The 22,680-nt window shown below is 38.1% G+C and overlaps 1 protein-coding gene, 2 non-coding genes and 1 pseudogene across 4 annotated transcripts in view; 1 reads left to right on the plus strand and 3 right to left on the minus strand.

The window, feature by feature from the left end:
* Window positions 1-22,680, minus strand: part of CNOT1 (CCR4-NOT transcription complex subunit 1) — a 99,861-nt gene that overhangs the window by 16,345 nt on the left and 60,836 nt on the right. Inside the window, exons 17-33 of one of the 2 annotated variants that reach the window (XM_065898882.1) lie at window positions 19,189-19,339; window positions 17,750-17,951; window positions 16,655-16,801; window positions 15,155-15,279; window positions 14,628-14,914; window positions 13,628-13,706; window positions 10,591-10,821; window positions 10,121-10,261; window positions 8,533-8,712; window positions 6,353-6,469; window positions 5,924-6,034; window positions 5,513-5,590; window positions 5,162-5,339; window positions 4,203-4,333; window positions 1,399-1,695; window positions 534-674; window positions 336-440 (exon numbers count right to left, since the gene is read on the minus strand). In XM_065898882.1, coding sequence (XP_065754954.1) covers window positions 336-440; window positions 534-674; window positions 1,399-1,695; window positions 4,203-4,333; window positions 5,162-5,339; window positions 5,513-5,590; window positions 5,924-6,034; window positions 6,353-6,469; window positions 8,533-8,712; window positions 10,121-10,261; window positions 10,591-10,821; window positions 13,628-13,706; window positions 14,628-14,914; window positions 15,155-15,279; window positions 16,655-16,801; window positions 17,750-17,951; window positions 19,189-19,339 — 2,701 coding nt within the window. The remainder of the gene's footprint in view (window positions 1-335; window positions 441-533; window positions 675-1,398; window positions 1,696-4,202; window positions 4,334-5,161; window positions 5,340-5,512; window positions 5,591-5,923; window positions 6,035-6,352; window positions 6,470-8,532; window positions 8,713-10,120; window positions 10,262-10,590; window positions 10,822-13,627; window positions 13,707-14,627; window positions 14,915-15,154; window positions 15,280-16,654; window positions 16,802-17,749; window positions 17,952-19,188; window positions 19,340-22,680) is intronic. The other variant, XM_065898883.1, reaches the window with a different exon arrangement.
* Window positions 7,576-7,714, minus strand: LOC136141623 (small nucleolar RNA SNORA46). Its single transcript, XR_010657790.1, has one exon. It is a non-coding gene; the product is annotated as a small nucleolar RNA SNORA46 (small nucleolar RNA).
* Window positions 18,765-18,900, minus strand: LOC136141625 (small nucleolar RNA SNORA50). The gene has a single exon (XR_010657792.1). It is a non-coding gene; the product is annotated as a small nucleolar RNA SNORA50 (small nucleolar RNA).
* LOC136141331 (cytochrome c oxidase subunit 6C-like) lies at window positions 21,456-21,682 on the plus strand (annotated as a pseudogene).

Below are 22,680 nucleotides of genomic sequence, written 5' to 3' on the forward strand. Positions count from 1 at the left end.
CATGCTGCCAGTGCAATTCTCCAGTGCAGCTGGTAAAAATGATAAAATTTCTCAACATCGTCTTCTCACCAACAACCAACTAGCAATAAAAACTCAAGTATCAGAAGGGAAGACCAAGTTGGGAAACAAAAACTAAAAGGCACTTCAACAATAGGGGGAGGGGACACATCTAAGCTATTTCTATGTCTTCTCCACAGGTAATCTTTAAGTGAAATGAAATGCTTTCTCAGAAACAGCATTTAAACCCCCCATCCTAGTCCTGGTGAGGAGTTAAGCAACAAGAACAGAAAGAAAACAAAGATGGGGCAGGGAGAGACAGAGCCCCCAATTCTCACTTTGAGCCTGATTTGCTCTGGCATCCGCTCAGCTTGGTATGTTAACACAACAGGATCACAGTACCTGCGCCCTTCTTGCCTAGCATGTTTTCTCAGCTCAAATTCCTGCAAACAAAAAAAGTCACTGAGGTTCTTGTTATGAGGCACTTTCTTAAATGGAAAAACAAAATACTTAAAAGGCAAATGCTAAACACTTACAGTTGCTAATCTCTTGTCCATCTCAGGGCCTGCTTTTTCTACTGCAGTCTTCTGAATAAAACAGCAAGCTAATTCACAATTGTCCTGAGCTAACTGAGCAGCTGCCTGATCCATCATTTCCCTTTGTTGTGGGGATGCAGTCTATTGGGAGGGGGACAGACAGAAAAAAATTTAAAGTTTTCTGTGGGTAGACGAAACAGACAGATGGGATAATAGAAAATGCAGCGCTTAGACAAATTAATTTTAGAAGTTTCAACTCTACGTATGACTCATTAGCTGTGACCATGAAATAGTCTAACAATCTTCATCTACAAGATGAAAATACTACTCAACTGGAACATCTTACCAGGTTTCTGTGAAGATGGTGAACACTATGAAAGCAGTAAAGCAGTAAACAAAGGCATTATTAACCATGACATATGAGACCCCAAATTAATAACTGAGTTACCTGAAGAGTGTGTGAGAGTGTGTGTGTGTGTGTGTGTGTGTGTGTCATGTGTGCACATACAGAGTCACTTTAAGGTGTTTTGTACTGTTCTACTCCAAAGTACTTTAAATTCTTCATGGTAAACAGAATCAAGACTGTTAACTTAGGCAGTTTAAAAAAAAAATCCTTCGTTTCTTTAAACCAGTAAATATCTGGAGTATCTACTATCTGCCAAACACTATTAAGGATATAATAGTGAGCAAAAACAGACATGATGCTTCATCTCACAGAACTTACAGTCTAAAGGGGAGGACATCAAACACATATGGTAACTATTATAATAAGTGGAAATGCTCACTGTTACTAGCAAAGGAAAAGAAACATTTTCAGATAAGCAATAATGAGTTTTATACAACAACAAGAAAATAATCAACTTACACGAAGGGCTGAGGCAAAACTGTTTTTCAGGTTGGTGGATATGCTCATGAGTAAAGGTTCCCTGCAAGTAATCATAGCCATTCCAGCTGTCAAGTTCCTCATCATGTGATGAGCTGCTATTCGCATTCGAGATTCCTCAGAATCCAGGGCAAAATCTTTCCTGACTATTTGCTCACAAGTAGTCATGGCAATCTTAATTGATCGATCCACTACAGGATGGACCAGCTCCTGGACGGCCCGTTCAATTGCTTGGCGCACACACTGCTTCAACTGTGGATGGGCCTGAAACAAGGGAATCTAGGGAGGAAAAAACAAGTCAACAGCTTGTTTAACTAAGACAACCCAATTTCTATCAGTAATCACACCCATGTTTTTGTCATTATTTCAAGGTTAACCATGAACTACCAATTTCTACTTTAAATTAACCAATGAAAAGCTAAGGAAACAACCTGGGCTCCAAAGAAGGCGTAGTAATCAGTATATCTTGTGATAGATACATGATTATAGATAAAATTTAATGGGCAAACTGTTCATTACAAGATGCTTAAAGACACTACCTGCTTAGTCAAAATTTGTGGCTCAAGTACTCCTAAAGAAAGTAACTTCTTGGGACTTCCCTGGTGGTCCAGTGGTTAAAAATCCACCTTCCAATGCAGAGGACGCGGGTTCGATCCCTGTTTGGGGGACTAAGATACCACATGCCATGCCAAGGGGCAGCTAAGCCCGTGCGATGACAACTACTGATCCCATGCGCTCTGGAGCCCGCATGCCACAACTAGAAAGAAGCCTGTGTGTGACAACTAAGACCCGACGCAGCCATAAATAAATGTTTAAAAAAGAAAAAAGAAACTTCTTTAGTAGCATGGGGAAATGCGAAAAGAATCAAGTTTACAGAGAAAAGGCTTTTAAAAAAATTCACATATTCAGTTTTAATAGGTTATGCCATATTTTTTTCCCCAAAATGATTATATTATACCCCCCACCAGCAATGCATAACAGTTTCTATTGTACCAACACCTGGTATGATCATACTTTCAATTTTTGCCTAGTTGGGGGATTTTAAATTTTATATTGTGGTTTTAATTTGCACTTTCCTGACAGCTAATGAGGTTTAGCATTTTCCATATGCTGGATGACTTTTAATATTTCTTCTTCTACAAAATATATCTTTAGTTTTTCTGTTGGGTTCTTTTCTTGGTTTGCAGGTTTATTTATATGCATTAAATACTAATCCTTTGTGGCGATATCTATTGGGACTATCATTTCTCTGTGGCTTGTCTGCTCACTTTCTGCATGGTACTTTTGTCTTTTAAATTAAAAAAACTTTATTGAAGTATAGTTGACTTACAATATTATATTAGTTTCAGGTGTACAGCATAGTAATCAGTATTTTTACAGATTACATTCCATTAAGTTATTACAAGATAATGGCTATAAGGGAAAAGGCTTTCTACAAAAACTATTATTTTCAAGATAGCAAGTGTTTTATAAAAATTTACCATACACTGAAACCTGCTTCATTGAAAGATTGCTTCCAGGTATTCACTGAATTTTTAAGAAACTTAAAAAAATATTCATGATGAACTTATAAAAATATTCAATTACTGGGAGTATTGTAAAAGAGAATCATAATTTCTAGACCTAGTTTTTCCCCAAAAAACCAAGTGCCACATCTACAGAAGCAAAAACAAACAAAAAACAGGTTAAAAATGATCTCTTTAAAACCCTTTCAAAGTCCTTTAAATACAAAACTTCAATGTATTTATGTTACGACTGTTTCAATTTCTAAAAAGCAAAGACCATGAAATCTGATTTTGAACTAAACAACTGTGTTAAGCAGAATAAGAGAGTGAGGATAAACAAGCAATCATCACCCTCAATATACAGAGTAGAATACTACCTTTAAGTATAGGAAAAAGGACTGATGGGAAGTTAAGACCAGACAATCTCACAGAATCAGGCCACAGAAACATAACTGAGCGTACTAAGTCCACTTCCAGACCTTGGCCTGGAGACTTTACACACACACACATGCACACACCAGCTCAGTTCCAGCTATCTTCCAAAAGATATGGCTTAATGGCTTAATGCAAGACTAAGGTGACACGATAATAAAGAAGAAAAACCTGGAGATTTCCCTGGTGGCGCAGTGGTTAAGAATCCGCCTGCCAATGCAGGGGACATGGGTTCAAGCCCTGGTCCGGGAAGATCCCACATGCCGCGGAGCAACTAAGCCCGTGCGCCACAACTACTGAGCCTGCCCTCTAGAACCCACAAGCCATAACTCCTGAGCCCATGTGCTGCAACTACTGAAGCTTACGCACCTAGAGCCTGTGCTCCACAACAAGAGAAGCCACCGCAATGAGAAGCCTGCACACAGCAGGGAAGAGTAGCCCCTGCTCGCCACAACTAAAGAAAAAGTCTGTGCACAGCAATGAAGACCCAACACAGCCAAAAATAAATAAATAATGATAAAATAATAATAAAAAGAACAAAAACCTATGGTATACACTAAGCATCTTCTGACTATATAAGGAATACTTGGAGACTTTGATTATATTGGCAGCTTACTTAATTATCATGGGTTTGGACATGAGGGGCCAATATAAGTGACGTCTGGTCATGACTTACTTTCAGAGCAGAAAAAAGATCTCAGCTATACTACACAGCAACTCCTGATCCCTACTCTCTGCCACAAAAGCCTACAACCTAGGAATCCAGAAGGAAGGGGAAGAAGGATGGGAAAGTAACCAGTTTACCTTGTCACAAAGTAGGAATTTAGGAATAGGGTGGTGTTTACTTACTGTTGGGTTTAGAGTAATGTGTGGTGCCAGGCCCGCAAGGGAATAGACATTGATGTCATGGTAACTGTACTGTGGCTGTGGTGGAACCGTGGCTGTACAGGTGGTACTGGTAGCTGGTGTTGTAGAAGTTGCTAAATGTAGAGAGATAAAATAAGAGCTAATAAAAGGAGCACACTTCTTGACTTTACTATAAAATTAGCAGGGCATCATGTGGTCTTTATCTAATTAAACTAACTGAATGGCGGGGAGGGGTGGCACAGGTCACATTCTTCCACCTTGAATTATTATAAGGAAAATTGTTATTTTAATAGATATTTGAACAAAGCATGTAAAACTGTATCGGTGCATGGTGGGCACAGAAAGCAATTGAGGGGTCATGCCACATTAGCAGGCCCAAGCCTTGTTCGATTATTCTATATTACAGATGTCAGTTTTCAACCTAGGCTGTTCCCTTGATTTACCTGGGGATTCTTAAACTGAGAGCTGAGAAAAAGAAGAAAAGCTGGTTCATTTTAACCACAACTCCCAATCATTCTACACTCCTATAGCCCCCGCACTTCCAGTCCTCCTGGACCCAGGTCAAATAATCCAGTCCCCTAACAGGTCGAGCTGGTCTGGCCACCCCCAGATTTGAGGAATAACACAGGTCATCATGCCAATGCAATTCTTTCTCGGAGACCTCAAACAATGTAAAAGATAACCTGGCTTAGTTGGGATATGAGAAACAACTGATTAATAATATTAGTTATGAATGCCACATGAACTACCCAGATAGATTCTAATACAGTAAGACAATGCCTAAACATAACTAACTTTTCCTTAATAATTTAGAAGGCTCACCAGAAAGTACACAAAGTTTCAGCACCCCATTACACAGAATAATTATAATTTGTTATACGCATGGGAATGTACCATTAAAGAGAACATCTGATAAACAGAGGGCTAATTATCACACTTACTTGTGGTTGTGATTGGAGGGAGCTCTTCTGGCTGCTTGACATCTTTCTTTGGAGCAGAGAGTTGCTCATCTAAGTTCTTTAGGCGATCTTTATCCTTTAGGAGGTTTCCAGGTTTCAGCTCATTGATGTCTAATGCAAGGTTCTTGCAGAGGACCTCAATCTCAAACTTCAAGTTTAACTGCATAATTCCAGTATTCAATTAGAATGTTAAAAATGAAAATTTAGCTTCATAATATACAGTATTCTCACCCATTTGTCATAGTGCTTCCCCCCAAATACCCTCTTTTTCCTGTAAATCTTAATAATGTAAAGCCAGAGAGTGTTCTTAGGGATAAGGAGCAACAAATTTACCTTTAAGTCATGTTCCTGATGTAGCTCAGCTAATACATTCATAATTGCCATTGTCCAGGGGTTGGGTGGCCTAAAAACCTAAAGAAAACCGTTATGTTAAATAAGCTTGCCCCAAAATTACTCTTTAATTTGTTATTATCTAAAAGTTAAGCACTTACACCTATGTGGCTATAATAAAACCCCTAGCCTTCCCATTTATGATATTGTATTTCAGAAAAACCCAAACCACCCATTAAAATCAGTCCTATAATACTACTTGGCCTCTCAATTTGGAAACCCGAGTTTCCCTGAGGAAAATTAACTGAACTAGCTCTATGTCCATAAGAACTAAGGATATAGCCTCTAAACCTTGTGCTAAAACAAACTAACTCTTACAAATTAGCCATCAATAAAATATTAAAATTTACTCACCACACTACGAATGCTAGATTCTAAGACTTTGGCAACAAAGGGGACTACATAAAGCAACTCTTGCTGTCCTTTAACGTAAGCCTCTAGCAGCAAAGATTTTACATCCAAGTCCTAGAATAAAAAACGTATTTTTAAAAGCTAGTAATATACTAGAAAATCCCTCACAAACACCCCCAATTATACCTTGCCAAACTCACCCCTGAAATTGGAATCAATAACCTGACCCTCGCCTTATGAAAAGGAAGGGGTAACGATCATACCTTATTGGTTTTTGTTTATCCTGCTAAACAATGTAAGGCCATGAGCATGCAATTAGGGATTCAAAACATGGGCCAAACTTTTACAGCCCCAAATAAAGTCAAGACTTTTAAACAGAATATGCTGTAAGAACATTCTCAAGTTTTACATGAGCTTTTAGTTGAAACTCACAGTGTGTAAGATGGGTTTATTTTTAGCTAGTGTGATCATTCCTAGCCAATGTCCCAAATTCTTCAGCAAAGAACGATCAGAGAAATTGGCTGCAGCTTTATCAGAGGTCAGGAGCACCTGAAATAGTGCAGGATTAAGGAAGGTATGACAATGAGCTTATAAAAAAATATTCTCAACTAAATGTTTAAGAATTCCATTATTCTACATTAAAAACAAGCTGTCAATAGAGAACATGCCCCCAAAGTAGATCTTGTCCATGTATCATTGTGATATTTTGTGTGTTCAGTGACATTTTTACCTTCAAATGCCTTTCCATTTAAAAAACAAACAAAAAAAGGTAATACAAATATATTGTATAAAGTAACACAAGGTTAAAAGTATCATGTATGGTCCCACAACTGAAAATTTTAGCTAGGTTTGAAGCAGAGACCCAACTGCAAATCTATCTGGAAGAGCTAAATTCAATTCAAATGAAGACTATAGCTATACTTTTTAAGTCCTTCCCAGGCAGCAGGCATACTGAGGAACATAACAAGATTGCAGTAAATGTTGTGATCTTTAGCATTATCTCTGGAGACAACTAAGATAACTTTCTAGAATACAGTGTAATATTGCTTACACACTTATAACATTTCTAGGATACCTAATCCATTTCTTCAATTCTTTACTTCTTTCTTAAGGGGGACAGAATCAACACATGAGAATGCCTTGGGTACACACGAAGAGTGTCTTGGGTACACACATATATCCACTTACTATATGATACCTTTTAATTTATGACTTTAAGTTTAAATCTGTAATTTAAACTTTTTTTTTTTTTAATTTTATTTATTTATTTATTTATTTATGGCTGCGTTGGGTCTTCATTTCTGTGCGAGGGCTTTCTCTAGTTGTGGCAAGCGGGGGCCACTCTTCATCGCGGTGCGTGGGCCTCTTACTATCGCGGGCTCTCTTGTTGCAGAGCACAGGCTCAAGACGCGCAAGCTCAGTAATTATGGCTCACGGGGCTTAGTTGCTCCGCGGCATGTGGGATCCTCCCAGACCAGGGCTCGAACCCGTGTCCCCTGCATTGGCAGGCAGACTCCCAACCACCGCGCCACCAGGGAAGCCCTAATTTAAACTTTTGTTTAAAGGAAAGGATCTTGAAATTCTGCTCCAGATTATGTGGAAATTTTTATATATCTCAATCATCCTTGCTATCAAATAACAAAGGCTGAATATAGTTATGTTCCTTAACTCCATACAGCAACAGCAGAATGGCACAAAGTCAGCTGTGCAACAGAAAGGAGACAGGAATTCTTTTGCACTACAGCGTAACCAAGAATAGGGAAAATTCCTATCCACAGGTTTAAATATAGTGCTGGTTCCTAAGCCAATATTCCAAGTTATTCAGCAAAGAATGTTTTCAGCTACATGCTGGTTCACACTGTTTTCTTGAAAAGTTATTCCTCCTAAGAAAAATACTTGGATTTTATAGAACAAGCATTAGCTCATTAGGAAGAGTTTGAACTTAAAGTAAACTTCTGAGGATGCTAAACAACAGCTATTCCACAATAGGTCTAGAGTCTTGAGATATCTGGCACTTAAGACATAAGGGAAAATACTCACTGCAGCACTGTTTCTGTAATAGTGAAAGATATTATCAACCAATATAATGGATTTCTATAGACTATTAAAAACAGAGGGATTAAAGCTAAGAGTATATAATCAAATAATATGCGGAGGGAGAAAAAAGAACTGAAACATCTACTGTCACTTTAAACTTTAAAATTACAAAATATGTAGTCCCTCAACCCCATCATACTTACTCTCCACTTGACCAAAAGAGGATAAATTACTAATCTACAACCTGCTATTAACAGACCTGACACCAGAACTATTGTTTTCCTAAAAACATGCACAAAGGGTAAAGATTTCAAAACCATGCATAGAATGATGAAAACAAATTCACGAGTGGTTACTTTCAAAGTAAATAGCACATAGAATATGTCTGTGAGACTAAATTCTTCAGGAAAATTTAGTTCTATATTTGAAACAAACCCTAGAGCAACTTTCATAAATACTTCAACATATACACATACAGGGGAAAACAGCAATACCCCTCCCCCTCCAATTACACCTGTACAATCAAGTATTTCCAAACCCAAAACATTAATAAAAAGAAATACAAGAACACTTACTTTGATGTTTCTATAGGTCTCATTCAGAACCATCTTATTAAATTCAGGATTCTTCAGTGTGTCAAGGAAGTTTGAATATAGGCTGTGAAAGTTTGGCTCAATACTGACTCTCTTCATAACCAGATACTGTGAAACCCAAGGCATAAATTCTTCCTTCACAGTTTCCTTTAGTTCTTCAACCTAGAAAACCATTATGACACGGGAAGTATACAATTAAAAGATGATAAAATAACAGTTTTGTGTTTTCTTTCTGTGAACAATACTACAGCACGTGGCTCCTTGCAAAATTAGAACAAGCTAGGGCTTCCCTGGTGGCTCAGTGGTTAAGAATCTGCTTGCCAATGCAGGGGACGTGGGTTCTGAGCCCTGGTTGGGAAAGATCCCACATGCCACGGAGCAACTAAGCCCATGCGCCACAACTACTGAGGCCACGTGCCACAACTACTGAAGCCCACGCGCCTAGAGCCCATGTTCCATAACAAGAGAGGCCACTGCATTGAGAAGCTCGCGCACCACACAAGGAAGAATAGCCCCTGCTCGCCACAATTAGAGAAAGCCTGTGCACAGCAACGAAGACCCAACACAGACAAAAATAAATTAATAAAAATAAATAAAGTACCATGCTACATCTCTCCCAATTTCAGACAGATGCTATCCAAGTACAGTATGTTCAATTCCATCTAAGTATAGAGTCAATCATCTCTAACTGGGTGATTAGAACTGAAACATCTACTGTCACTTTAAACTTTAAAATTACAAAATATGTAGTCCCTCAACCCCATCTTGCGTACTCTCCATTTGACCAAAAGAGGATATACTACTAATCTACAAACCTGCTATTAACAGACCTGACACCAGAACTATTGTTTTCCTAAATTTATATCTCCAGGAATTATCTGTAAAGTTTGAAACTTCTCTTCCAAAAGGGATGCTGAGTGCTTCAAAATTCTCCCCCAATCAATTATGGTGGGGTTTTCAAAGGCAGCACTTGCATTATAAATTACATCTCAAAATCCACTTGTTCAGGCTAATCTTGTTGACTAAAACGGACATTTCTAAGTATTGTCTTAGCACATAATCTTGTGCATCATTACTTTTCAGAAGCTCTACCTCACTTATTAGGTGCCTAATGGTTTCTGGAAGGGCATGAATTGTGATTAGAAATACAAATGAAATTTCCATCATCATGAAATCATTTTCAAGTTTACTTCAAAAAGGCTATAACTCATGGCAAAACAATGCTATTTGGGACTTCCCTGGAGGTCCAGTGGTTAAGACACCACACTTCCACTGCAGGGAGTGTGGGTTCAATACCTGGTAGGGGAACTAAGATCCCACATGCCACAAGGTGCGGCCAAAATAGAAAAATAAAAAATAAAAATAATAAAAAATAATACCAGTGCTATTTAATGTCTACAAAATCCACAACCAGTAGTTGTATATCCATGTTCCCTTCATTTTCATTCTATTATCTCTACCTTTAAAAGTATTAAAAGGGTGCAGAATGTCATATATAAATCCCCCAATCCATCAAGGAAAAGAATAGAGAGCATTTGTAGTGATATATAAACTATTATTTCAGACTCACCTTTTGTGTCATATTTGACTGGGAGAGGTTGTTGAAGATAAAAGCAATTTTCTCTTGGATATTTTCTGGGGGCTCTACGATTCTCTCTGTTTGATCTGTGGCCACAAGTAATGTATCTATATTTGTAGTATTAATAGAAGGCTAAAGAAATAAAATACATAAAATAAACAAACTGAAATCCTTCCTAGACAAATCCCGGGGCGGGAATGTATACAGATTTCTTTAGTATACAAAATATACATGGTGTGTATGACTGTGTACTGCTGGAAGTGCTGGAAAGACTATGTATTGAACTATTATTAATAGTGGCTGTGTGTGGGAAATCGGGGTGGGAAGGCGGAGAGACAAAGGGAGAAATGCTTTTTTTTTAGTAGGCATGTGTTGTTTATAATAAAATTAAAATACATGTTCACTACTGGATATATTACAACATATCAAATCCAACAACGAAAAAAGACAGACCTACTTACTGGCACATCTTTCTTAAAGCTGACTCCAGTTGGCCTGGTGACTGTAACTGTTTTAGCAACAGTGGTGGTTGTTGAGGTGGTTACCATAGTGCTAACCTGACCAGCAAGGGGAGCTTTCGCTGGAACCTGGGCCTGGGCCTGGGCTTGAGCCAGTGCAATACTTCCAGGGGTTGTGATAGAGCCCTGCATTTTCACAGGAGGATCTCTAGATTGCTGTCCATACTCGATATACTATGGGGGTAGGGAGAGAGAAACACATTAGAAGAGTTCTTAACAGAAACTGAAATTTTTGAATTACACCTCCCTCACTACTGAGAGAATAGAAATTATTTCAGAGCATTCTTTTGGTTCATCTATCTCCCTTACGTCTCACCCCATTCTGGTCCATATTCCTATGTCTATAATATATAATTAGATATAATATATATATATTATATATATAATATATAGTGGATACCATGAACTCCTTAAGGAGTAAAGGTAAAATATTAATATGTTTCTAAAGTATTTATCAGAGAACTAGTCTAACAAAACAAGTTCCAAAAGAGTAGCCACAAATGCCTGCATATAAATTTCCTTAAATCCCTTAATACATGTAAAGTTTTAAAATTTATATAGTAAACTGATTTCTTTTTCTTAAATTTTATTTATTTATTTTTGGCTGTGTTGGGTCTTTGTTGCCGCGTGCGGGCTTTCTCTAGTTGCCGCAAGTAGGGGCTACTCTTCCTTGTGGTGTGTGGGCTTCTCGTTGCGGTGGCTTCTCTTGTTGCAGAGCACAGGCTCTAGGCGCGTGGGCTTCAGTAGTTGTGGCACGTAGGCTCAGTTGTGGCTTAGTTGCTCTGCGGCATGTGGGATCTTCCTGGACCAGGGCTCGAACCCGTGGCCCCTGCATTGGCAGGCGGATTCTTAACCACTGCACCACCAGGGAAGCCCAAACTAATTTCTTTTCTATTGGATGCTGATGAGAAAACTGTGGCCTAAAAAACACACTGCAATATGAGTCTGCTCTCAATAAAGCTATTACCACAAAACAGTGTATACCACACCACCTAGCCAACTGGAGGTAAGCATTATACTGGATGTTCCAGGACAAGTTTTTCTTTCCATTTCACAGGCCAATAAAAGTCCTTCTCACACACAAATCAGAAGACTGACACACCCTTTGTGATACTATTTCCTACAGCTTGTACCTATAACAAAACAAACTATTATCTATATATACAATAACTTTATTCAAAAAAGGGGACAGGGCTTCCCTGCTGGCGCAGTGGTTGAGAGTCTGCCTGCCGGTGCGGGGGACATGGGTTCGTGCCCTGGTCCGGGAAGATCCCACATGCTGCGGAGCGGCTGGGCCCGTGAGCCATGGCCGCTGAGCCTGCGCATCCGGAGCCTGTGCTCCGCAACGGGAGAGGCCACAACAGTGAGAGGCCCGCGTACAGGAAAAAAAAAAAAAGGGGGGGGGGGACATTTTCAAGGAAGGACAATCTCTGAAGAAAGTACAGCCCTTTAAATTGACTGTAGAAATATAAACAATGACCTCCCTTCTCTTCTCTGGGTATCTTGTTACAGTGGGAACTAGGATCACTGCTTTGTGTGATCACTTTCATACCACCTCCCTTGTTCTTTCTAGTCTTCCAAGGCCCATATTTCCAGCTCTCAATTCCAAAAACACTTGATTGTAGTAAGCCTCTGACCTCCCATCCTAGCTTTTCAAACTCCGCTTTCCTGTCTAGTTTTCAGTGCTATAGTTTTGGCACAGTCCTCCACCCCCTCAAGAGGCATGAATACACTTCTGCCCCCCATGCTATGGTTTCCTACGCTAAACCATCATAATGACCCTACCCTCCTACAAACAAACCCAGTGGGATGAGGTAGAAAGCGCTGGACTAAATTATAATAGAATTAAAAGTAGGTTCAAATTCTGATCTTTCTGATATCTTAAAAATATGATCTTATAAAGCAGTTCATCTTTTATTTTAATAAAGTCAATAGAGATTAATCAACTTTCTTTGTTCTCTATAAGCTGACTTTGACCAAAGGTAAGGCAAAAGTGTGAATGTTTAGTAATCACCTAAAATCAATCATTAAAGTAATAGTTTACAAATTTCAAGAACAATCACATAATGTGGCTTAAAATATATATTCTCTAGGTCCATTTCCTCAGGGACTGTCTCCTTTTTAACCTCAAAGGAATCTAAGCAGGTAGTTTAAGGCAGCTGTATTTTGGGCTTCCCTGTTGGCGCAGTGGTTGGGAGTCCCCCTGCCGATGCAGGGGACACAGGTTCGTGCCCCAGTCCAGGAAGATCCCACATGCCACAGAGCGGCTGGGCCGGTGAGCCATGGCCGCTGGGCCTGCGTGTCCAGAGCCTGTGCTCCACAATGGGAGAGGCCACAACAGTGAGAGGCCCGCGTACCGCAAAAAAAAAAAAAAAAAGGCTGTATTTTTAAGAAACAGCTGATCTGAAAGTTTTATATGAAACAGCTCTGGAAATTCCCTGGTGGTCCAGTGGTTAGGACTCGGCGCTTTCACTGCCGTGGCCCCGGTTCAATCCATGGTTGGGGAACTAAGATTCTACAAGCCACGTGGAGCAGCACATCCCCCGCCCAAAACCAAAGAAACAAAAAAACAAAACAAACCACCAGCACCACCGGAACAACAAAAAGAAACAGGTCTGATTCATGTTAACATTTAAATCAGAGGGACAACTTTACTTATTTTAATCAAAGAGTCCCAATCCAAATCCTTTTTAGACTCAGGCAAGGGATTCTTGGTAACAGCGAAAGATGTCTACCTCAATAGCATTATTAGGCTAAAAGAGCCAGCAAAAGCCTTTTATTAAATCAAGCAAAACCACTGCTTACAAAAGGTAACCCAAAACCTGTATTTTTTCGTGATTAACCTGCAAAACAAGCAACAAATAATATGTATACCTGTATCATGCCAATCATTAAGAAATCTTAATGCCATTGCCAGTAAATTCAAAATCAAATTAAAATAGATAAACCATCCAACTACGTAGGTACTGAAGACACTTACCTCCTGTAAATGATGTGGAAATTGCATAAAGTGACTAATAGAAGCCAAGTGCTGACAATACTGGGGATAGTCCTTCAATCTGCCAACAAAAACATTCATTCTTTACCATTTCATGTAAGAACAGAGGCAGCACAATTTAAAATTTTTCAAAAGCTAGCCTAGGCCATTTCCCCCCTTTTTCCCTTTTAAATACCTTATTTGAAGAGAACGCCAAAAGGAAGAACAAAGAAGTAAGGGGGTGGATATTTATGAACTTCACCCCTTTTACATCAAAAAACAGTTATTACTGATTGTTTTTTAAAGGTCTCATTCCACTTAATATCAGATTACAATGAGCCACTAAAACTACTGTCTGGAAACGACTCCAAATGTTCATCAACAGGTAAATAGAAAAACAATTTGCTAATGAACCCACAGAATGGAATACTACTCAGCAGTAAAAAGAAACAGACTACTGAAACATGCAGTAACATGGATAAATCTCAAAAGCATCATGCTATGTGCAAGTCAGACTCATACACATTGTGTATGATTCCATTTAAATAATACTCTGGAAAAACTAGACAAATCAGATCAGTGATTGCCAGGGGTTAGATGTGAGGGAAAGTTAACTACAAAGGGGGAATAAGAAAACTTCTTGGGGGTGACGAAAATATTCTGTATCTTGATTGTGGTGTTGGTGGCAGTGGTTATACAACTGTTAGAATTTGTCAAACTTCAAAGAGCTGTTCACCTGAAATACTGACTTTTACGTATATAAAGTATACCTCAATAAACAAACCAAAAAAATTGCTATTTCATTTTATACTTTTCCTACCACATATTTGTCAATTGTAACGAATTTAATTGTCTTCACTTCTTCCTCTTTTACTTCATACAGTCATGAAGATTAGTTAATATACATATAATGATAAGGCATGGCAAGAATTAGTTGAAAAGTAAGCTACTGTTTCTCCTTATATTAAAAAAGAGAAGCTTCACAGGAAACCTATCCACTCACCTATTTTTAAATCTATCTAGTGCAGCAATCCCAAAATAATACATTTTGGATCCAAAAGGCTTGCGTAAGGCTTCAAGAACATATCGTAGGGCCAAACCTAATGCCATGTAAGTGACCAGTCCTTTTTCGATTATACCACCGAACAGGCAAGCTGTTATATGTAACTCTTTATCAGGGTACTGGGGGAAGAACCGATATTCTTCGAACAAGTTCCTTAGCATACAGTTAAATACTTCTCGTTCTCTCTTTATGGTAGAATCTTTAAACCTCTGTAGCATTTCTAATACCTGGAGAAAGCAAGACAAAAATAATATACACATAAAGGAAACCATTATTAAGAGCATTCCTCAAATATTCTTTATTGTTAAGCAGAATATTTAAGAATAAACTGAGCTTGAGACAAATATTAAGGTTTCCAAAGATGCACAAACATATCAAAACACCTTATGTTGGAATTTCACTTTGAAAAGGGCATTTATTTAAGATTTACCTAAACCATAAAGAATTAGATCGTCCTAGACACTCACCTCATCAACAGACATGGTTGGATGTGGTGGGTGATTATATATTCTCTGGAAATAGCTGTTTGCTTCATCATCTATCTCTTTACTAAAGTGCTGATTTGCCTCTGGCCACACCTGAGACAAGTCCGCTGTTAGAAACAGAAAAGCAACCAGTGGGCATTTAGGCTCTTCCTTCACTCCCCCACATAAAGCATCACTCCCCCACATAAAGCAGAGCCAGAGAGACCAATACAGTTTGAATTTTAAGGAAAAAATAAAGTGAAGTATTTTAAGTGGTCAAGTTTCAATATTCAAGTGCTCTAGGGACACAGAAGATTCTCACAAAACTGCCTTACAACCATAGTCCTACCCTAGTACTTTCTTCATAAGGATTTATCACACCATGAAAGTTCACTAGGTTCAAATTCATAATGCACTTACCCTCAATACAACCTCACTTGAGGTTAACAAATCTTTACTACTTTATTAAAAAAAAAATCACCTTTTACATGTAAGAATTCTCAATGCATGTGCATGACACTTGATATAAACACAACGCATGCTACAAAACATAACATTCAGACAAGTCTTTCACACTAACATTTTAAAGTCACTGTCACTTGGTATACTTTCAAACCTTGTATGATGAATATTTAGTCCCAATGACAAGGATATTTATAAGCCAATGATACCTATGTATTTACAAAGAGGACGTCTCTGATTTTGAAATAACCTACTAAAGGAGATTAATACTTAAAAAATTGGTTTTTGTAGCATCATATATATGGCAATACTTATGTGTACTATAAGGCTATATATATCATAAAGCTATTATATTAAAATAAACATTAAAGTAAATATAGTTATTTACTTTATAAACTGCCAAGCTGAAACAGAAATCTGAAATTCTCCTGGCTGCTCCTGATTTGTTAAAAAAAAAGGAAAGAAGGGCTTCCCTGGTGGCGCAGTGGTTGAGAGTCCGCCTGCCGATGCAGGGGACACGGGTTCGTGCCCCGGTCCGGGAGGATCCCACATGCCGCGGAGCGGCTGGGCCCGTGAGCCATGGCCGCTGAGCCTGTGCTCCGCAACGGGAGATGCCACAACAGTGAGAGGCCCGCGTACCACAAAAAAAAAAAAAAAAAAGGAAAGAAAAGGAAAAAAAACACTAAAAAATCTTTAGGATAAGTATAAGACTTACATACATAGACTTAAACTGATGAAAGTCTTTTCTCTTTACTTCTTACTTTTAGGATAACACCTCAAAGGATGCTACCTCTTATTAACAGTCAACTTGTTCTGGCAATCCAGGATCAAAGGTGGAATGATACCTCAAATTTTTGTTTTAATAATTTAAATGTATGAATTTACTCCCACTGATCTAGGAGGCGTATCAACGGCCCTACTAACAATATATTAAGATAAGTCAATGTCTTTGTCCATGTATCTCTAGGGACAACAAATTGGACATGCAAGTTTTATATCCATCAGTCACACTTCACAATCACAGACAACACTACCACTTACAAGGTTTCATCTTACTCTGCTGGAATGTAGGCTGGTTCAGTCCAGAGGTGCCCAGTTTCCTCTGCACAAAAGGATCGTTATTCACTGCAGGGAGTCCAAGAGCCCCAGTTCCTATACCAGTCAGGCTGCCTGTGCCAAGACCACCTACTAGAAAGAACGAAGGCAGCCAGAAGTTTTATCGTTACTCATATTCTTGACTTTATTCACATCAAAAAATAAGTTTTTAATTAAAAACTTATATTAATTAAAAAATTAGGGTCTTTTGTTAACTCAGTGGTAACTAGGTTACAGAGTTATTACAACATTTCACTCCTTAGGTTTTAGTACTCTAAACTTATACTCTGGCAATAAAAGGTTCAGATAGCTTAGGAGAAACATGTGGTTACTAGAGGGGGAAAAAATGTAACCTTTACTTCAACATTAAGTTAAAAGCCAAAATATGTGGGGCTTCCCTGGTGGCACAGTGGTTGAGAGTCCGCCTGCCGATGCAGGGGACACGGGTTCGTGTCCTGGTCCGGGAGGATCCCACATGCTGCGGAGCGGCTGGGCCCGTGAGCCATGGCCTCTGAGCCTGTGTGTCCGGAGCCTGTGCTCCGCAACGGGAGAGGCCACAACAGTGAGAGGCCCATGTACCGCAAAAAAAAAAAAAAAAAGCCAAAGTATATGGAAAAGTTTTAGGGATTTACTATCATTTCCAAGGTAGGTGCAAAAAGGCAGAACATATACCTGAATCTGGTGTGTGAAATATTCTACCTTTATTTATACCAACCTTGAGTAATTCATAAAGCTATGAGTTTTGATCTAAGCCTAAGTTCTTCAGAATGTGGTTAACACACTTTTAATATTTATACTATCATCTGATAATACAATCCTTACTGAACAATTCAACTAACTTTACAAGTACAAATATCCTCATTGCAATTTGACTAAATTAATGTAATGTTTCTCTCTTCCCAACTTGGGATATGAGCGCAATTTTTCACGATTTAGTTCAAGCAGCTTTCCTTTATCATAGTGACTCCAAAACACCTTATATACACTAAGGCACGATGAGGCTTACAAATAATCTGCACCCCTACCCACCAACCCCCTTACCTGGAAGCTGTGATGAAAGTCCTCCAATACCACTGAATGCGGTTGTCTGATTTGGGGTTGAAAGGGGTGGAAATGCTTTTGCTGGTGACTGTGGGGTACTGAATGCAGAACCCAAATTTGGAGGAAAGCCCTGCATACTCTGGGTGTGAGGGGCAGCTGAACCACCTATACTAAGAGATGCCATTCCAGCAAGAGGGTCAATCTAAAGAAAAACATTATAAAAACGTATTAAACATACTTCAAGCAAAGGCAGACAAACGACACAGGTAAAGCAATCTTTAGCAACAGCTCTTCAAATGCTTTATATAAACTGCAAAACCACACACAATCTTGATGATGCTTAAATCCCCAAATCAAGAGTACCAGTCATTTTTCTTATTATATCATAGATGGACTAGGTTTAAAGAGTCAGCCCCTGCCAAAGAACCAGAGCCACAATATGAGGGCTATAAAACTTCAAGAATAACATTTCATACGAATTTCTCTGAAGCTGTACTACTAAACATTTAGTAGCGACATGGGGCAGTCTGTAAAATTTCCCGTAAGCCCCTTTAAAAGAAATCTCTCAATGCGAGTTATTTAACTTTCAACACAATAAAAGCATTAGAAATTAGAAATCTAGTCAAAACAAATATATCTAGTCAAAATTTGAGAATCTTGGGGTTGGAGATCAGCTCTGATTAAAAAAAAAAAAAAAAAAAAAAAAAATCAAAACCAAAAAAAACCCCAAAACAAAAACAGAAACAAAAAACAAGGTATACTATACACCAAAAGATTTTATAAAATATCTAATAACTGCACTTCTAAGCTTCTTAGTTTGTGGCATTATTTCAGACCTTTGTGACTATAGAAAATAATACACAAAATGCCTTTTATAAAGTGGTCACCGAAGAATCACTAAATGCTCTTTCTTTTCTTAAAATAAACCCCAATCTGCCATTCAATGCAGCTGAAAATAGAAGCGGAATACGTTGCTCCCAGAGAGAAGGGGGTGGTTGGTGTCAGGGAGTAACTTAAATGTACCTTGTTTTTAAAAGAGCAGTTCAGTTGAGAGCTGAAGAGCCCCAGTTATAACAAGTCCTTATGCTCTAGCACTGTTGCTTGGCCCGTGAAGCTACAAACAAGACACATCAGGTTCAAAGGCAGTGCTTATTTCTCAAGTCTAAGTTATTCTTATCTTAAAAAGAAGCCCTAAATAAGTTGTCTTGTATCTTTCCTCTCATAGTCATGTTCTTTCTACTTAATGATTAAAATCTGTTCTCAACCACAATGCCTATTTACGGATCTCCTTTAAGTGGATACTAGACATGCAGTTATCTAAAATATAATAAATTCAGACAAAAATTTCCTTTGAGTAGATTATTAATGATGACGTACAAGTTTATTCTATTCCAAGTCTATGAACAAATGGAGATGTACCAAGTGTAGTGTTCATTTACCTGAACAGGAGAAATGGCATCTAAGCTGCTAGCACTAGGAGGGCGTCCTTTTGGCATAACTCCAGGTGGTGGCTGTCTGGCCTTGTTCATAACATTACTGCAGTTGGCTACCATGGTGAGGATGGTTTCTGATAACTCCTGAGAAACACTCCTTAAGAGAAATGAAAAGTGAAAAACGTCACTTATTATTTCCTAGAATACCTAAATAAACAAATCTAGGTTTCTAATAAAGAAAACTTGCTAAAACCTATGGCCAAATTTCCACCATATCCCATGTTTTTGCACCTGTCATTAATCACCAGGATTTTCTGAGCACTGGCTTTCCCTTGAAAATATTTTTTACACCTCTGAAATTAAGCCTTGTGTATAGTGTTGCCTATGTATTTTGAAATACTACTCTTAAGAAACATTCAATATCCTCAACTACTTCATCAAAAATTATGCCCAAATCTGGACATATCAAAGTAAACAGGTAAGCAATTTTTAGACTAGGTTCTCATAGTCAAAAATAAGACTTTTATTTAAGTATAGATAAAAATGCCATACCCATAGTCACTAACTATATTTGGCAAGCACATACAGAATTGACTGACTTCTAAAATGTCAAATAGGATGCGCGGGTTCGATCCTTGGTCGGAGAACTAAGATCCTGCATGCTGTGCAGCGTGGCCAACAAAAACAGCACTACATCAAAATCTACAATTTTTTTATTTTTGCCAACATGAAAAAAATGAATGGTTCATATACGGACTAGAGGGAGGGGGCAATGTAGGGGCAGGGGATTAAGAGGTACAAACTATTATGTATAAAATAAGCTACAAGGTTATATTGTACAATACAAGAAATACAGCCAGTATTTTATAATAACCATAAATGAAGTATAACCTTTAAAAATTATGAATTAGTACACCTGTGACATATAATATTGTAAATCAAGGATATTCAATAAAAATATGGGCTACAAATGAAAATGAACCATGAGTTATTTTTACATCCACTGAAGCAAGGGAGAAAAATATTACAGACCATGGAAAAGAAAAGAGAGATGTCAACTCCTAACAGTGTGGACCTACTTATTTAAGTTAGTAGTAAGTAGTAAAACCATTAATTTCCAAAAGGTATTTCAAATAGAAGAACATGAGTAGCTGTCTCTAGCCTCTATGTATCTGGGTTAAAAATACCCACCTCCCCTGCAATTAAAACTTCATGTTAAAAAAACTTCATGGAGATAGCCATATTTCAACTTTCAGATTAGCTACAAGACAATGGGGAAATAGACCAACTGCCTCTGGTTATAAAAGGAGAACTTGCTATAGAGAAAACTTTTGCACCTAACAAAATTACACATGCATTTCCCTTTAACGTAACAATTACTTCTGGTGGGCCCAAATATGCACTGGCAAAAATGATGGATGCAAAATGCTATTCGTTGCAACATTATTTGTGACACAGAGTGGAATAAACAGAATATCTACCAATGGGTACTGATTTACTAAGGCACAAAACATCTATTCAGTGGAGTACAACAGATTAATTACAAGGAATAAGGAAACTATAATTTCATGGCGTGGACTCTGGGATATATGATCAAATGAAAGAAGCATAGTGCAATAAGTATATAATATACTTACTACCTTTTCTACCGGAAAGAGGAAAATATATACTTTTCTAACACAGAGATAACCCACAAAAAAATAAAAATGGTTAACTACAGGCGAATAAAAGAACAAGGTGTTAAAGTTCAGTGGGTTTAACAGTGTTAAAGTTAGTGTTAAAGATGTGCCTAAACATGCACACAGAATCCCAGGGTAAAGAATAGCTTATTGATTCCAGAGTTTAAGAAAATCTCCAATCTTAGCTGAACACAAGGCTTACCCAAACAGAGATTTCAGGGACCAAAGATGACAAAGAATACAGACATTACTGAATTTGTTCAGAAAAGAGCAATAACAAAACAAAAAACGCTTGTGTGGGGGTAAAATCTGATTTCAAGAATTGCCACATTATTTAAACTTTCCAGTTTTCGACCACAAATTATAAGACATGCACACACACACAAAGAAGGCATGGCCCGTACATAGGGAAAAAATGCTATCAAGAGAAACTGTCCCTCAGGAAGAACGGATGTTGGACTTAACCAGACAAAGACTTTAAATCAGCTATTTTAACTATGTTCAAAGAAAAAAAAAAGTCAAAAGAACTACAGGGCCATTTCTCCACCTGTCTGGAAGGACATCGTTGTTGAGCTGTCAAGGAGAAAAACTACCATGGCTTCCAGTTCTTTGACAAAACCTCAGATGCGTGGCCTTCTGGCCAAGCGTCTGTGATTTCATATTGCTGGAGCATTCATTATCTCCTTGGGAATTGCAGCTTTCTGTAAGTTTGCTGTGGCTGAACCAAGAAGAAGGCCTATGCAGACTTCTACAGAAATTATGATTCCATACAAGATTTTGAGGAGATGAGGAAGGCTGGTATCTTTCAGAGTGTGAAGTGATTTTGGAATATAAAGAATTTCTTTGCGTTGAGTTCCATGGAAGTTTGTCACTTACCTGTGTTCCTGAACTATGAAACTATGAACTACTAATATCTGGGCTAAGGAATAGCTTCTCTTGATAAATAAATGATTAACAAAAACAACAAAAAAAGAACTACAGGAAGTCTGAAAAAGATGTCTCAAAAAACAGTGTATCAATACAAATTTAAAAAGAAGAAAGTAAAATAACTGAAACGAGAACTTCACTACGGGTTCCCAACAGCAGGTTCAAGCACGTAAAAAGCATCCAAGAACTTGAATATAGTCCAATAAAGATTGAAAAACTGAAAGGGAAAAAAATAAACACAGACTGAGACATGTGCAACACTACCAAAGGTACCAACAAAACATAATGAGAGGAGATAGAAAGGGGTAGAAAGAGTATTTGTTGATAAAATGGCTGAAAACTTTCCGAATTTGATGAAAATTAATTTACACATCCAAGAAGCTCAACGAATTCCAAGTAATATAAGCTCAAAGAAATCCATGCCTAGAAACAACATAATCAAGCTGTTGAAAGAAATAAATCTTAGCAGCAGCAAGAGGGGCAACTTAAATACAAGGGAGCCTTGAAAAAAATTAATAGCTATGGAAGCCAGAAAGTAGTGGGACGGCATATTCAAAGTGTTGAAGAAAAAGTAATGTCAAGCAGAAATCCTTTATTTGACAAAACTATTCTTCAAATATAAAGGAAACAAAAGCTGAGGTAATTCATCGTTAACAGACCTGCCCTAATAGGAAATAATAGAGTGACTTTCCTGGTGGCACAGTGGTTAAGACTCTGCCGCACTACCAATGCAGGGGACCTGGGTTCGATCCCTGGTCAGGGAACTAGATCCCACACGCATGCTGCAACTAAGAGTTTGCATGCCACAACTAAGGAAACCACGAGCCGCAACTAATACCCAGCACAACCAAATAAACAAATACATAAATACTTTTTTTTTTTTTTTTTTGCG

Source organism: Phocoena phocoena, chromosome 20, assembly GCF_963924675.1.
Source record: "Phocoena phocoena chromosome 20, mPhoPho1.1, whole genome shotgun sequence".
Taxonomy (NCBI): domain Eukaryota; kingdom Metazoa; phylum Chordata; class Mammalia; order Artiodactyla; family Phocoenidae; genus Phocoena; species Phocoena phocoena.